Source organism: Lithobates pipiens, unplaced genomic scaffold (genome assembly GCF_037356315.1).
Source record: "Lithobates pipiens isolate NorthernLeopardFrog02 unplaced genomic scaffold, aLitPip1_a1.2 Scaffold_8, whole genome shotgun sequence".
In the NCBI taxonomy this organism is placed as follows: Eukaryota; Metazoa; Chordata; class Amphibia; order Anura; family Ranidae; genus Lithobates; species Lithobates pipiens.
The window spans coordinates 171,904,648-171,921,879 of record NW_027507903.1 but is presented as its reverse complement, the minus strand read 5'-3'; the positions used below and the strand labels follow the sequence as shown (position 1 = coordinate 171,921,879).

Genomic DNA, 17,232 nt, shown 5'->3' with positions numbered 1-17,232 from the left:
TAGTCTGCTGTTGTTGGCTTTACATTTCCCCCTGGTTAAAAAAATTATCTTTAATTAAAATGTTGATCTTACAAAGTCTTTTAAATATATAATTTGGTCAGCGCTAAGTTATGCCGGTATCAGAGGCATAGTTGGATACAGCTGCAGAAACCAAGTAGACTTGCTAAATAAGGAAAGTAGTGATAATTCCAGATGTAAAAAACTGTGGCGTGTACACAAAGCACTGCAGGATTCTAAGGGCTCATTCACATGTGCACCAATCCATGGTAAATTGCTTGACAGATAGCGAGGAGGCAATATGCGTCTTAATTTAACCCTGTAAATGCTTCATCACCATGCCGTTATCACACATGTTGCACATGGTTGTGGGATTGCCCTATAGACTTGCATAGGGAACGTCAGCTGAAAGCAACATGCTGTTTAATTTCTGCCACGGCCATGAAGCACAGTGTCCTGACCTAGGCATGTGTGCAGCCTAGGGTGGTTGCATGTCTGTGTTCAGATGAATGGTCAGGGGCAGTTAAACCCAGACTCTGGTGTCTGGTTTTACTGCCCTCTGGCAACATGTGGGAACAAACCCTTACATAGGTCATATTCTGCTAGAGCTAATAGATCACACAGCTTGACCTTCATTAATATTGGCCATACACAAACAGGTTAATATATCACTTTTTTAACATATATTAGGGGTGCAATAAACTGTGAAGATCTTAGCTGGACCAATTGGTTTATAAAAATTGCAATTCTGAATGAATGCTTAAGTTATGCCTATTGTATTTCTGAGTTAATTCCATGCTTGAGCTGATTGTAGCCATATTAGTGTACTTGCAACAAGAACAGTACCATCCATGATACTTTTTTTATTTGCACTAACCTCTACATTTTCAGGACTTGCATTAGGAGGGGAACACCCTTCTTCAACATCCAAGCAGTACTAATACACAAAGTTTTAGCAGAATATAAGGCCAGCCATATACAGAGCAAATTTATTTCCTGCAACCACGGGCCTCCTGCCAGGCCATTGTGTTCTCCGGGCGGGCGACGCTGTCTGCCCAGGAGAAGACAGTAATTATTGCTAGCAGCTTTTGCAGCCGCTAATGATTATTGCAGGTAAAACGCGGCATGCTGGTTGTACTCAAGTGGATCGATCAATCAACTTGGTACTTTCAGCCTCCCATACACGGTTCGATTCGAACTGCGTATGGCCTGCCTAAGACAGTCTCTAAATAAAAAAATAAAAGACAACACAAACATACACAGCAATGGTAGTTAAACCTGGCAGGGAAGAAGGCGCTTCTAAGTGCAGTAATTATTATTATACAGAAATTGATATAGCGCCAACAGTTTGCACAGCGCTTTACAACATGAGGGCAGGAAGTACACTTACAATACAAATCAATGCAGGAGGGATCAGAGTGATAAAACACTTTAGTGACAAGGAAGGGTTATAAACACTTACAAGATGGAAGAGATAAACAGGCATATCAATGAATCCATAACGTCCAGCGGGATGCCTCCTGGGCTGGACGTTATGGATTCATTGATATGCCTGTTTATCTTCCATTTTGTAAATGTTTTTAACCCTTCCTTGTCACTAAAGTGTTTTATTACTGCAATTAGAAGCGTTTTCTTCTCTACTTTGTTTTTCCCTATAGCGTGTGCTTCCCTCTTAAGTGCTGCTGTGGTGCATTAATCACATTTCAAGAGCCAGTCATATACTGTTTAATAAAGTCTCTTCGTTATCTAGAGTGCCCTATTCTCCACATTAAACTTGGATAGTTAGTCAGATAAGCAAAGGAGAGGGCTATAGACTGGAAGGGGGAATAACAGTCACAAAGGTGAGGGTGGTCATAAAACTGGTGCATAGTGATTTCAAAAAAGTCTATTATCTTTTGTGTCAAATAGAATTATCACGGATAGTTCAAAAGTTTTCCTTTCCTTTCCTGAGTAGTTTTGAAGTTCTCTTTAAGAAAAATTATGTCCCACATGTGTTCAAAAATCATCTTCCTTATGTTCATGAATGATATGTCTGTTTAAATTCAATATCATAACAAAACATAAACATCCTGGCTATTTATACACTTTAAGGCCTTGTGCACATGTGGTGTACATAACCATATGGGCTGTGTAAGGCTATATTTACCTGCACAGAGATACACAGATATTCCATGAATCACCTTGCAGGCAGTCCCATTGCTCTCAGGATGCATTTGGGGCCAGTCACCCACATGGATGTCACATTGGGAACAGCGGATTTGTCCATGCATCTGCTGCATCCTAACTCACAGCAATGGGACTCCCTGAGGATGAGGATGTCCGGAACACCTGTGCATCCCCGTTCCAGTAAACACGGCCCTCCAGGGGCGTATGGCTTTTAACGAACGAAGCCTAAAACTGGCCTCAAATTTCACCATGAAGACTGCTTAGGCAAAATTTACTTGGAAAAAAAATCACCATGTCAAATTATTTTCCTTATTTACATTAGCTTAGTGACTGATATCTGCATCAAACAGATGCTGTCTATTTCCAACTATAACAGCCTTCCCTAAATAGTGCATGTGCAAGTAAACTACTGATTTTAAGTGAATTTGACTTATATACTGTATTTATATATAAATGTATTCATATTTAAATGTATATAGAATAAAATGTTCCATATGGAAAGAGTCAGTGCAATGAATAATTCACCCCTCTGTGTAAATTGAAGCATGAGCTATTGATTGATCTGCAAGTGATTGTTATTTTTTTGAATAGGCTGTAGGAAGATAACATCTAAGCATCTAAAAAGCAGTCACAAGCGCCACATGCTGTCTAGAAAAATACAAAATAATATGAAACATCTCATAATTATTTCTGTTTTTCATATATTAATCCTGATAAGAAAGAAAATCTGCAATAAACATACATACTGCACACATTATTAAAATATGGTGATTGAGCCCCTGTTCACATCGGTGCGTCTCTTTGAAACTTCAGCATGATTTTAAAGCCACACATCAGTGCAATTTGTACATCAAATTCCACTGTGGCTTGCGACTTAATTTAACAGAAGTCAATGCAAGTGAAATCTGCGACATCTGTCATGGCTGTTTGAACGGTTCCATTGCCAGCAATGAGTTGTGCCTTTTTATGCGATTTGGTACTGTCAGATCACATGACAAACTGCATTGGTGTGAATGGGGCTTAGATTACCTATAAGGATTTTACCATAAGATATTATTTATTTACATGAACTAGATGCTATTGTGACCTATTGTGTACAATGGTACAAAATTGAATTGCTTGTATCATACAAAATATCCTTGGGGATAATTTTTGTCTGAGGCCTCCTTCATACAGTTGTTTAGCAGCGTACACCAGTGGCAAGATTCTTACGGCCAGATTGACAGGTGCATGCAAAAAGTGGCAGCTATGCAACTTATAATATAATGACAGGATGACAGTGACTACTGCTGTTCTCATGGAGCCACACACCAAGTGGTGAGGGATGTATATCTAAGCCTGGATGCAGTCAGCTGTGTCCAGGCTTGAACATCTATTCTTAACCACAGGTAACCACTTGGTGTGCGGCCACATGTGAACAGCAGGGACCTCTGGCAGTCTGCTGAGTGGTCACCACTATTTGCATACACCTGTCATTCTAGCCATAATAATCCACAAATTCTTGCTGCTGAATTCTCATGTATGCAGCTAAACGGCCATGGGAAGAAAGCCTTATATGCGACAATTATTGGCACATTAAGCTGATATGTTGAGTGAAACCAGATTTAATTGTATATAAAAATGTGTTCTGATTTGTTAGTAAAGGATGTCCATCTCACACATATACCTCTCACCTTCTGCATTCTGCAAATACAAACTATTTACAGGTACAGGGAGAAAAACGAGGGGAGGCCAATAAGTTCTTACCCTCACCATGATCTAGATGTGCTGGAGATCTGAAATTTTGCAGGTTTATACGTGTGTATGCCAGTCCGCCGTACTTTTGAAATGAGCGGACTTTTCCCACCCGGAGAAAAGTCCGCTCATTTCGAGCGGGTCTCCAGGTAGGCGGGGCCCGCGAAGGAGACGTCGCCGGCCCCGCCGCCTGGTATGGACTTAAAGGGGAACCCCAACGCCGTGCGGCCCCCCCTTCCCCAAGGCACCCCCCATGTTGAGGGCACGCGGCCTGGTACGGCTCAGGAGGGGGGGCGCTCGCTCGCCCCCCCTTTCCTGGCTGGCCGGGTAGCGTGCTCGGACAAGGGTCTGTTGTGGACTTTGGGGGGACCCCCACGCCGATTTTTTTTGGCGTTGGGGTTCCCCTTTAAGTCCATACCAGGCGGCGGGGCCAGCGACGTCTCCTTCTACCTGGAGACGCGCTCGAAATGAGCGGACTTTCCTCCGCGTGTGTGGGCGAGTCCGTTCATTTCAAAAGTAGGGCGGATAGTACGGTGGACGTAGTACGCCGTATTAGTCCGCTGAAAAAGTGCCGTGTGTGGGCAAGTAGCCCGTTCGGAAAGTCCGACGGACAGTCTGGCAGGAAGTCCGCCAGACTAAGTACGTCGGACAGACGGCTACGTGTGTACGCGGCTTTACTGTGCACAATGATGAAGTGGGTGTAAAGTGATCGTGCAAAGGAGATGTAGGAGGAAGAGTGATACAAGAGTGATATAACAGTGATTCAAGAGTGATACAAGCCTAGCATAGTGGAAAACCCAGGAGAAATAATTCTTGTGTAAATATAGGAAAAGCAATTCCAGGACAAGTAATGTATTTTTATATTCAGAACATGTTTGCCAAATGTATGTGCAGCTGTCACAATCCTAACAGTGAGAGTATTAGACTGTCCAGGCATGCAGGAGAAAACTTTGCCAAAGCTTCAGAATTAATATGGATGGTGTTACATAATGTTTTGTTAATGTGTAATGCTTATACATGTATTTGCAGTCTGTGGCTTCAAAGAGAATTACCCTTATCCCTCTAATACTAGTATACTAGTTACATTTATCCCTCTAATACTAGTATAAGAAATAATGGGAAAGAGGGAACACCAGGACAAAAACTCACAAATAATAAGAACATCACACAGGTTCTAACTTTTTCCTACTTTGCTAAAAGATAAGAAAATTGTTTTCATTTCTGTCTGTGCCCACATTGTAGAGATTTTCCATTTCCGTCTTTCAGAAGGTGAAGGAAAATCTCCCCAGTGAGGACTTCTCCAAGAGTCAGGTGTGTTTTCAAGAACTTCCTGGCTTGTTCTTGATGATCTCAGGAGTTGTGAGGAGGATGATGATGATAATGATGATGATAAATGTGCTGGGTTTGGGTCCTTAAAAACCCACTGCACAGAAAAAGTTGCTGCCTGAAATTACTTTAGACAGATACTACAGATTGTGGTAATGTTTTATTCAAAGGGGCATGAATGACAAACTACTAAAACTTGACTTTATTTTTTGTGCTTTGCATGGAATGTTTTGCTAGTTACTGCTGTACAGCCAAAGAAATTATAGTATAATAATGTGCCTTTAACACTAAATAAGAACGCTGCATATACAAGCTATTTACGGTTACAGTGATACCATAAGAGACATACATAGTGCACTAAAAATGCGCACGCATATGCTATCTATCCTTTGTTGGCAGATACACTAGTTTAGGGATGCACAATAGTGCACACTGCAGGAGAAACACAATACTGCCAAGACCAAGAACCCATTTTCCTGCAATCATTCAAAATGCCTCAATGAGATTTCCCATTTTATTAGAGGAGGCTTTTTCAAAGACTGGATCCAAGTTAGCATAGTGTTAAAAAGGGCCAGTAATAGTCTGAATTTTTTACATATTTGACTTGTGGCAGCTTACTATGCCACCAACTAGAGTTTGTAGTCTGATGCTTGGCGAATACCAAATTCTACAAATATGACTTAGTACCCCAAACAGCATATATTAGATGTGAACATTGGTATGGCTTCTGTAAAAAAAAATATATTCACTTCTCTAAATGTATTACTCTGGTATTGTCCTCAAAACTGGAATGCCATCAAGAACTAGATCCCTAGAAACCTAGGACCCAATGGGTGTGAGTGTATGGGCGGGGAAGGGTATCGTTATAAAACTGTGAGATTGGAATTCAGGGAAAAAAGTTGAAAGAACAGTATGGTACAATAATTGTGGCATACATAATTAATTGTATAATACTCCTCTCTGGTAAACTCTATATTGCCTTTGTTCTAGCCCACCAATTCTGTCCTGGTTTGCAAAATAGGGAATAAAATGCATCACTTCCCTTAGTAAAAGCAGCACATGTAGTAAACACAAACACTGGTTAGGCACACATTTACCCTTTGATTGCCCTAGATGCTTAACACCTTCCCAGCCAGTGTCATTAGTAGTACAATCCCTATATTGTACGATCTAATGAGCAGGGCCCTCTGATCCCTCCTGTTTTGAATTGTATTGTAATTGTACTGTTTTCCCTGATGTTGTAAAGTGCTGGGCAAACTGTTGGCACTATATAAATCTGGCATAGTAATAATAATAATTAGTACAGTGACCGTGCATATTTTTAGCACTTATCACTGTATTAGTGTCAGCTAGTGTCAGACTGTCTGCCGCAATATTGACGTCCTACTATAAGTTGCTGATTGATGCCATTATTTGTATAAAATTTTTTTTTAATATATAAAAATTCCAGTATATATTCCAGTATATATCCCACAGTTTGTAGATGCTATAACTTTTGCGCAAACAAATCAATATATGGGATTTTTGTTTTACCAAAAATATGTAGCAGAATACATATTGACCTAAATTCATGAAGACATTTGATTTTTTAAAGTTTTTTTATGAGATATGTTTTATAGCAGAAAGTAAAAAATATATATATATTTTTTCCAAAACTGTCTTTTTTTGTTTAAATCACAAAAAAATACCTCCGAAGAAAGCTTTATTTGTGGGGCAAAAATATGACAGAAGTTTAAAGTTTCAGCGTTGCATGACCGTGCAATTGTCAGTTAAAGTAACGCAGTGCCATATCGCAAAATATGCCCTAGTCATGAATGGGGGTAATTCTCCCAGAAGTTAAGTGGTTAATAACCATTGACAGAGGGTAATGTCACCGATTGATAAGGATGTGGCAGTTGTAGGTATTCACTGCTTCCTTAACAACCATTGACAGGAAGCTGGCATATACAGTATAGTAGGAGTAGAAAAAAAAACCTCTAATATATAGCATATGACATTCAGCTCCCGCTGAACAAGCAAAAAGTCCAGCGTTCAGAAGAACACCCAACACTGAATGCTCATCCCTAATGTTAGTGTAATTTCAAACATCATTTTTGATATGTTACAATCTGCAACCTAAAGAGGAGTTCTGCTTAAAAAAATTTTTTAAGTCAGCAGCTACAAATACTGCAACTGCTGACTTGTCAAGGGAACCTGCAATGCGGGGGAACAAAGCCCGCTCGCCTCCCCATCCTCTCTGTAGTGCCGGGATTGTAACTGTGGGCGCCCGGGTGTGGCTTCACAGCTGGGCACCCACTGTGTATGCATGAGCCGCACCACGCGCCGTGGCTGGCTGGCCAATCGTCTGGGACCTGTGACATGTCCCAGATGATTGCAGAGAGAGAGGGGGGAGAGGTGATCTCCCTTCTGGTGCCACGGTGCGCCGGGAGGAAGTGGGAGCTGGGACCCTCTAAAAAGAGGGTATCCGCTACCCCACCAAAAAAATGACATGCCAAATAGACATGTGCATTCGTTTTCGTCCGAATGCATTTTCGTCCGAATTTCAGCTATTTTCGTTTTCGTTTTGACAAACGATAACGAAAGCACAAAATCCGAAAAACGAAAGATCCGACATAAATAAATGCTTTATTTTCGTTTTCGTTGTTAAACCGGTTCGATATAGAATAGGAGATTCGACATGACTCTGACAACGTGTCTATAGAACCTATGGTCGAATGTGCCTAACCTTACCTCTATTAGTCCAAGATTATATAGAGAAAATATTCGACAGAGAAAATATTTGACGGAGAGAAAAGATTCTGCAAGTTACTGTCCTAAAAAGTGTTTGGGGACCCGGGTCCTGCCCCAGGGGACATGTATCAATGCAAAAAAAAGTTTTAAAAACGGCCGTTTTTTCGGGAGCAGTGATTTTAATGATTAAAGTGAAACAATAAAAGTGTAATATTCCTTTAAATTTCGTAGGGGGGGGTTGTCTATAGTATGCCTGTGAAGGGGCTCATGTTTCTGGGGCTTAGAACTGTCGCTGCACAAAGTGTCATTTATGCAGGAAAAAAAGTCCTTTAAAATCACTCGCAGCTATTATGAATTGTCGGCTCCCGTAATACAGAGAACACTCATTGAAAGTCATTGATAAAAAAATAAATAAATAAATAAATAAAAAAGCGTGGGGGTCCCCCAAATTCAATTACCAGGCCCTTCAGGTCTGGTATGGATATTAAGGGGAACCCTGCCTCAAATTTAAGAAAAAATTTGACGTGGGGTTCCCCCTAAATATCCATAACCAGACCCTTCAGGTCTGGTATGGATATTAAGGGGAACCCCGCGTCAAATTTAAAAAAAAATTGACGTGGGGTTCCCCCTAAAAATCCATACCAGACCCTTTATCCGAGCACGCAACCTGGCAGGCCGCAGGAAAAGAGGGGGGGACGAGAGAGCGGCCCCCCCTCCCTCCTGAACCGTACCAGGCCACATGCCCTCAACATTGGGAGGATGCTTTGGGGGTCTGTGACCCCTCAAAGCACCATGTCCCCATGTTGATGAGGACAAGGGCCTCATCTCCACAACCCTCCACAACCCTAAATAAAACAAACACACTTTTGAAAAATTCCTTTATTAAAAATAAAAAAATAAAAAAAAGATTCCAGCGGTGGTAATCCACTCTTGCTATCCAGCGAGGGACGGTCATCTCTCCAGCGATGTCTCATCTCTCCAGCGCAGCGAATCCTTCGTTCTTCTGTCTCCGCAGAGGAGACAATGCAAGGATTCCGGCTGCCTGACGTTTCTTATATACGGTGGGCGGGGCCACCGGTCACCTGACCCCGCCCCCCTCTGACGCAAGGGGAAATCCGGGGTTCCCTGTGACGTATGGGTGACCCCGCCCCCCTCTGATGTAACACAGGCAGGTTTCCATTACATCAGAGGGGGGCGGGGTCACCCATACGTCACGGGGAACCCCGGGTTTCCCCTTGCGTCAGAGGGGGGCGGGGTCAGGTGACGGGTGGCCCCGCCCACCGTATATAAGAAACGTCAGGCACCCGGAATCCTTGCATTGTCTCCTCTGCGGAGACAGAAGAACGAAGGATTCGCTGCGCTGGAGAGATGAGACATCGCTGGAGAGATGACCGTCCGTCGCTGGATAGCAAGAGTGGATTACCACCGCTGGAATCTTTTTTTTATTTTTTTATTTTTAATAAAGGAATTTTTCAAAAGTGTGTTTGTTTTATTTAACCATTTTTTACACTTTCTTTGTGAAATGGTAGGGGTACTTTTGTACCCCCTTACCATTTCAAACAGGGGGGGGGCGGGATCTGGGGGTCCCCTTGTTAAAGGGGGCTTCCAGATTCTGATAAGCCCCCCGCCCGCAGACCTCCACAACCACCGGCCAGGGTTGTGGAGATGAGGCCCTTGTCCTCATCAACATGGGGACATGGTGCTTTGAGGGGTCACAGACCCCCAAAGCATCCTCCCAATGTTGAGGGCATGTGGCCTGGTACGGTTCAGGAGGGAGGGGGGGGCGCTCTCTCGTCCCCCCCTCTTTTCCTGCGGCCTGCCAGGTTGCGTGCTCGGATAAAGGGTCTGGTATGGATTTTTAGGGGGAACCCCACGTCAATTTTTTTTTAAATTTGACGCGGGGTTCCCCTTAATATCCATACCAGACCTGAAGGGTCTGGTTATGGATATTTAGGGGGAACCCCACGTCAAATTTTTTCTTAAATTTGAGGCAGGGTTCCCCTTAATATCCATACCAGACCTGAAGGGCCTGGTAATTGAATTTGGGGGACCCCCACGCTTTTTTATTTATTTATTTATTTATTTTTTTATCAATGACTTTCAATGAGTGTTCTCTGTATTACGGGAGCCGACAATTCATAATAGCTGCGAGTGATTTTAAAGGACTTTTTTTCCTGCATAAATGACACTTTGTGCAGCGACAGTTCTAAGCCCCAGAAAAATGAGCCCCTTCACAGGCATACTATAGACAACCCCCCCCCTACGAAATTTAAAGGAATATTACACTTTTATTGTTTCACTTTAATCATTATTAAAATCACTGCTCCCGAAAAAACTGCCGTTTTTAAAACTTTTTTTTGCATTGATACATGTCCCCTGGGGCAGGACCCAGGTCCCCAAACACTTTTTAGGACAGTAACTTGCAAATTAGCCTTTAAAATTAGCACTTTAGGCCGCGTACACACGGGCGGACTGTTCGCCCAACCTTGTCCGCTGAACAGTGTTTGGGCGGACAGTCCGCTCGTGTGTGGGCTTTCAGCGGACAGTTTCAGCGGACAGTTGGACGGACAAAGTCTTTCGGAAATTCCGAAAAACTGTCCGCTGAAACTGTGTTTGAGCGAACAGTCCGCCCGTGTGTGGGCTTGTCCGCTGTACTTTCGAAATGAGCGGACTGTTCCCGCTCGGAAAGTCCGCCCATTTCGAGCGCGTGTACAGGTAGGCGGGGCCCGCGAAGGAGACGTCGCGGGCTCCGCCGCCTGGAATGGGCTTAAAGGGGAACCCCAACGCCGAAAAAAATCGGCGTGGGGGTTCCCCCAAAGTCCACACCAGACCCTTGTCCGAGCACGCTACCCGGCCGGCCAGGAAAGGGGGGCGAGCGAGCGCGCCCCCCCTCCTGAGCCGTACCAGGCCGCGTGCCCTCAACATGGGGGGTGCCTTGGGGAAGGGGGGGCCGCGCGGCCCCCCCACCCCAAAGCACCTTGTCCCCATGTTGATGAGGACAAGGGCCTCTTCCCGACAACCCTGGCCGTTGGTTGTCGGGGTCTGCGGGCGGGGGGCTTATCGGAATCCGGGAGCCCCCTTTAAGAAGGGGGCCCCCGAATACCGGCCCCCCACCCTATGTGAATGAGTATGGGGTACAATGTACCCCTACCCATTCACCTGTGAAATAAAGTACAAAAAAAAACACAACACACGAGAAAAAATATTTTATTGCACAGCTCCGGGGGTCTTCCGTCTTCGGGGGTCTTCTCGCCGGACTCCTCCGCTATCTGTGTGTAGCTCTTTTACTAGCGGAGGAGTCCGGCTTTCTTCCTCCCCGCCGCCGGCCTCTTCTCCCGACTTCGGGGGTCTTGTCCCCCTCTTCGGTTCTTCTGCCGGGCCACCGCGCCTTCTTGTAGCTCTTTTACAGGCGGTGGCCCAGTCTTCTGTCGCCGCTGTCGCCGCCGCCGCCTTCCGTTCTTGTTCTTCTTCTTGTTCTTCTTCTTCTTCTCCTGGAGATGTTGACTCGACGATCTCTCCGGCCGGAATGCCAGAGCCGCGCTGTGCGGTCACTTATATAGTGACAATGGGGCGGTGTCACATGGTATATGTCACATGGGTTGGTCACATGGGTTGATGTCACATGGGGACTATGACATCGTAAGGGGGCGGAGTCACCATGTGACCAACCCATGTGACATATACCATGTGACACCGCCCCATTGTCACTATATAAGTGACCGCACAGCGCGGCTCTGGCATTCCGGCCGGAGAGCTCGTCGAGTCAACATCTCCAGGAGAAGAAGAAGAAGAACAAGAAGAAGAACAAGAACGGAAGGCGGCGGCGACGACAGCGGCGACAGAAGACCGGGCCACCGCCTGTAAAAGAGCTACAAGAAGGCGCGGTGGCCCGGCAGAAGAACCGAAGAGGGGGACAAGACCCCCGAAGTCGGGAGAAGAGGCCGGCGGCGGGGAGGAAGAAAGCCGGACTCCTCCGCTAGTAAAAGAGCTACACACAGATAGCGGAGGAGTCCGGCGAGAAGACCCCCGAAGACGGAAGACCCCCGGAGCTGTGCAATAAAATATTTTTTCCCTGTGTTGTGTTTTTTTTTGTACTTTATTTCACAGGTGAATGGGTAGGGGTACATTGTACCCCATACTCATTCACATAGGGTGGGGGGCCGGTATCCGGGGGCCCCCTTCTTAAAGGGGGCTCCCGGATTCCGATAAGCCCCCCGCCCGCAGACCCCGACAACCAACGGCCAGGGTTGTCGGGAAGAGGCCCTTGTCCTCATCAACATGGGGACAAGGTGCTTTGGGGTGGGGGGGGCCGCGCGGCCCCCCCTTCCCCAAGGCACCCCCCCATGTTGAGGGCACGCGGCCTGGTACGGCTCAGGAGGGGGGGCGCGCTCGCTCGCCCCCCTTTCCTGGCCGGCCGGGTAGCGTGCTCGGACAAGGGTCTGGTGTGGACTTTGGGGGAACCCCCACGCCGATTTTTTTCGGCGTTGGGGTTCCCCTTTAAGCCCATTCCAGGCGGCGGAGCCCGCGACGTCTCCTTCGCGGGCCCCGCCTACCTGTACACGCGCTCGAAATGGGCGGATTTGCCTCCTCCTTACGTGGGCGAGTCCGTTCATTTCAAAAGTTGAGCGTTGTCCGCTCGTGTGTGGGCAAGTCCGCTCATGCAAATTTTGAGCGGACTGTTTGCCGAAACTGTTTGACGAACAAGGTTGGGCAAACAGTCCGCGCGTGTGTACGCGGCCTTAGATTTTGAACGTTGGAGTCCCATAGACTTTAATAGGGTTCTAAAGTATGCTATATAGTATATATACTAGCTCCGTCTAATCTTCTTTATACATTCGACAGACACCATAAGCCTTCAAAGACAGATTCGACCGTAATTCATGTGGATTTTCGGACGAATGCAATTTTTGAACGAAAAACAAAATAAATAAAAACGAATTTCGGGAGTAACTAAATAAATTAAGTTTTCGGACGAAAACGAAATTCCGAAACGAAATATTTTACTCTGCACATGTCTAATGCCAAATGTGGCACATCAGGGGGTCACCTCCCTTAAAGCGGAAGTTCCATTTTTGGACTAATAATTGTGCACAGCTTCTGACAGAGAGTACAAGTTGCTGTTTCAACACAATATTCAATTACATGGACATGGTCTACTGTTCTCGCCATCGGAAAACCAACAATATTAAATGCCATGCAGTCATCTGTCAAATGTATAGACTGGAAGTGGCTGCAAAAAAGACTGCAGGAGATCAGCTGTGCTAAGGATAAAAAAAGGTAAAAACAAATATGGCAAATGCTTGTGACAAACAATGGTTCAACAAACTAAAGATTATCTGGTTAAATTTGTACATCCACTTTAAATGTAAAAGAAAATGCTAAAACATCACAGAAATAGAGCAAGTGTGGAATCTAACACGTTTATTATGATGTAACCTTATTTTAACTAAATTCTGTCCAAAATATATTAAAGAAATTGACTTCAAGTGTAACATGTACTTAATTCAAATTAATTTTACTAAGATGTTTTTTTGTGGTTTACTAGACAGCATACAGGACAAGGATCTGGTATGAATAACTTTCTAACAAATGAATCCTACATATGGCCGAATTCTTGTGTGTAGTTCATTGTAGGAGTACATGATCTCTCCAGACCTAGAGCTGCAGAAATGCCTAATTTTCACATAGGCATTTCTGCCTCAGTTACTGACCACCTTGTCGATCCATCTTCCCACATATTGCTGGGGAGCAATTCTCATCACCAATGGGAACATAAAAAAAGACCTACTTGGCAACCACATCATGTGACAGAAGTAATGATGGATATGGTGTGATAGTGGAACTGCCTGGCTGCCAAAGCTGTGTCCTGACTTATATTACTCTATTCCCAAGTGCTTGTATTGGTGAACAGAATGTGAAGGGACTGCCAACATTATACATTATTTATAATACCTATTCACCTATTCAGGTCATGGCCTGATCTAGCTTTTACTGCCAACACACCTTTGATTTATCCTCTCCAGCTAGATCTCCCTGTTTTTATGCCTCTCCGGGTCTCCCCACTGGCACTAGCTGTGTGTAAGAATTTGTTTTGGGTGGTACTTTGGTGGTAGGTTTTTGTAATATTAAAAAAAATACAGCTATATTTTAAACATTTTTTTTTACTATTTTGTACCAGTTTTCTCTTGTAAAAAAAATCTGAAAATATCCATTACCATTTACTGAAGTCTGATTTATAATGAAAAAAAGGTATAATTTCCCTGGATTGCAAATAATTGCAATTTATATCAAATGCTTACGGTAATTTTCCTTTCCTGATGGACTCAATGGCAGCCTACTTATGGGTTAATCCTGCCTCTCATACCTCATAGGACCCTCTCCCATAAATCTTTGCTTCTTGACAGAGACCGTGTTCCGTAACTTAGCCTACTCCAGCAAATGGAGCCCCTCAGGAAAGGAAAATTACGGTAAGTATTTGAAATAAATTTTCCATTTTCCTGACAGACTGCATGGCAGCCTACGTATGGGAAATAACTAGCCATACATACGGGAGTGGGAAATTTCTGGTTAAAGAAGAAAAGGTTTAATTGGCACCGTCAGCAGATAAGACACGCAAACCAAAATTAAACGAAGACAAAGAAGCCGGTTCTACACAATAGTGCAACATAAATGTGTTAATCGAGGACCATGAGGCCACTTTACAGATCACTTCGGGGGAAACACATTAGGTAAGACTACACCTTGGTCCTAGGAGGAGGGCAAAAAAAGGAACACGGTCTCTGTCTAGAAGCAAAGATTTATGAGAGAGGGTCCTATGAGGTATGAGAAGCAGGATTAACCCATACGTAGGCTGCCGTGGAGTCTGTCAGGAAATAGAGTTTTACCAACACATTGCAAAGTTGCAAATCTGTGTTCAGGCATTAAGATTTGTTTTACCTTAATCATGAAGCGGTCAATCTGATGCTACTAAGTGTAACCGCACAATTGAAAAACACTTGCTGAGATTCGGTGCTCAGGCTGGGGGATCCCCATTCCCCTGTTTCAACATCCAAAGCAGAAATGAAAGTGATTGTAAAGTCTTGTTTTTTTTCCCTCTATTTAAATAACAAACATATCATACTTACCTGCTCTGTGCAGTGGATTTGCACAGAGAAGCCCAGATCCTCCTCTTCTTGGAACCCTCTTATGTGCTCCTGTCCCCCCCTCCCTGTTGAGTGCCCCCGGCAGCAAGCAGCTTGCTATGGGGGCACCATACCCGAGTCACAGCTCCCTGTGTCCATTCTGACATAGAGCCGTGGCCTGGCCCGCCCCCTCTCCCTCAAGATTGGTTGACTGACTTTGATTGACAGCAGCGGGAGCCAATGGGGTCGCTGTTGTGTCTCAGCCAATCACGAGGGAGAGGGAATGGCCGAGACACTCATGGACATCGCAGACAGGGATGGGGCTCAGGTAAGTATTGGGGGGGCTGAGGGGGGCTGTTACACACAGAATTTTTTTTTTAATCCTAATGCATAGAATGCATTAAGATAAAAAAACCTTCTGACTTTACAACCACTTTAAGCCGGCAACTCGATAACTCCTTGGTAATATCTTTTTTTTGGCTACATCATATACACAGGATCAATGCTGACATGTGTCGGCTATTACAGCCTTACTCATAGCATGCATTTCTGATTTGAAAGTGCAGCTAAACCCACAGTTTAATTCTATGGATGGTGTCTTACAGCTTAATAACAGATGTGTGTAATAATATAATATATTTTTTGTCTCCTAGATCTCTATTGATGGGTTCAGATACATAGCGGCTGGGTGTGGATCTCTTCAGCACCTAAAAATCAATGACATGTTTACTCTCACAGACAGCTGCCTCGTAGTAAGTCCAGACTGCAGAAACATATAGTATGTTAAGCTGAAAAACATTGTCAACGTATGTTTCAATATAAAATGTATTAGTGCTGTCTAACACTATTTAGATTTAGTGATATTTTAAACAACAGCAGATTATTTGCACAGTCATTAAATATTACATTACACATGACAGTTAAATACAAAACCAGTAAAAATAAAGTATAACTTGTATATGTAAAACTTTTTTTTAAACCAAGTTAGAAAATTATAAACCTTTTAGAGGATTATCAGTAATTGTAAGAAAAAGTTGTTGTTTGTATGATGTGACTGGTGAAAATAAATAATTACTGGTGTTTTATAAAACATTTTTTTTTTATAACCAAACTGGAAAAAATATAAAGCTTTTAGGGGTTTATCAAAACTACAGTAACTTTAAGATAAAGACACGTAAAAGCTAAATATGCACATCATTTTTCTGAAAGAAATAACAATGGAGGGAACTTAGTAATATTTTATTGTATAGCAGACGATTTGTGTGTTGAGCATATAGTTATTTATAAGAATTGGGGACAGTTTAGAAGGGATGCCATTGGCTTTCTGTCAATCAGAAGACTGTACACATATGAACACTGTCTGGAAAGCTTTGAATGTTGACTCTCTTCCAGACACACGACAGAAAAAAATAGAGATACTATTTCAGTCTTATTTAGATGTTGGCTATTTATGATGGGGCCAAGATCTAGGTCATGAAGTTAGCTAGTGGACCTGTGCTAATCCAATACAGAATGTTTGCATCTGGATAAAATATGTTCCACAGTACATAGCAGAATAGACTTTCTGGCAGAAGTGCTTCAATATGTTTTGTATGTGTGTAGATTTGTGTTGCATAGATACAATTTTTTTTTTTTTTCTGGCATATACGTTTTTTCGTATCAGTAAAGCCGAAGGTGTATAAGTCAGTTGCAAATGATTTGAATATATAAAAAAAAATAATATAAGAAAGTAAGGCCAATCCCAACATGCTTTGATTATTATTGTAAAAATCCACCCATAAATTAGAAAGCACTGACTTATTCAATTCTCGAATAAGTCAAAAGTGAGCAGATTTCTAAACTGGTAATAGTTTAGAATACTTGTCTTTGTTTACTATATAAACCAAAAAACAGTCATGTGAACTATTACCAGTTTAGAAATATGTTTGCCTTACATGTACTAGCCTGAAAACTGATATCTAATCTCAGGTTACTCATTACTAGAGTTGGGCCGAACATCTCCCGGTTCGGTTTGCACCAGAACTCTCGAATATCGTAAAAGTTCAGACTCGATCCACGAACCCTATTAAAGTCTATGGAACCTGAACTTGAAAACACAATAGTGCCTATTTTGAAGGCTTAAACAAAAATTACTGGCCAAAAAAAGGGTATGGGGGCC

At 43.4% G+C, this 17,232-nt stretch overlaps 1 protein-coding gene across 2 annotated transcripts in view; it reads left to right on the top strand.

Annotated features, from left to right (window-relative positions):
* The window catches only part of FBXL13 (F-box and leucine rich repeat protein 13), a 234,129-nt gene that overhangs the window by 140,930 nt on the left and 75,967 nt on the right, over positions 1–17,232 (top strand). For both annotated transcript variants that reach the window (XM_077471772.1, XM_077471773.1), the window contains exon 13: positions 15,728–15,826. In XM_077471772.1, the coding sequence (XP_077327898.1) occupies positions 15,728–15,826 (99 nt within the window). The remainder of the gene's footprint in view (positions 1–15,727; positions 15,827–17,232) is intronic.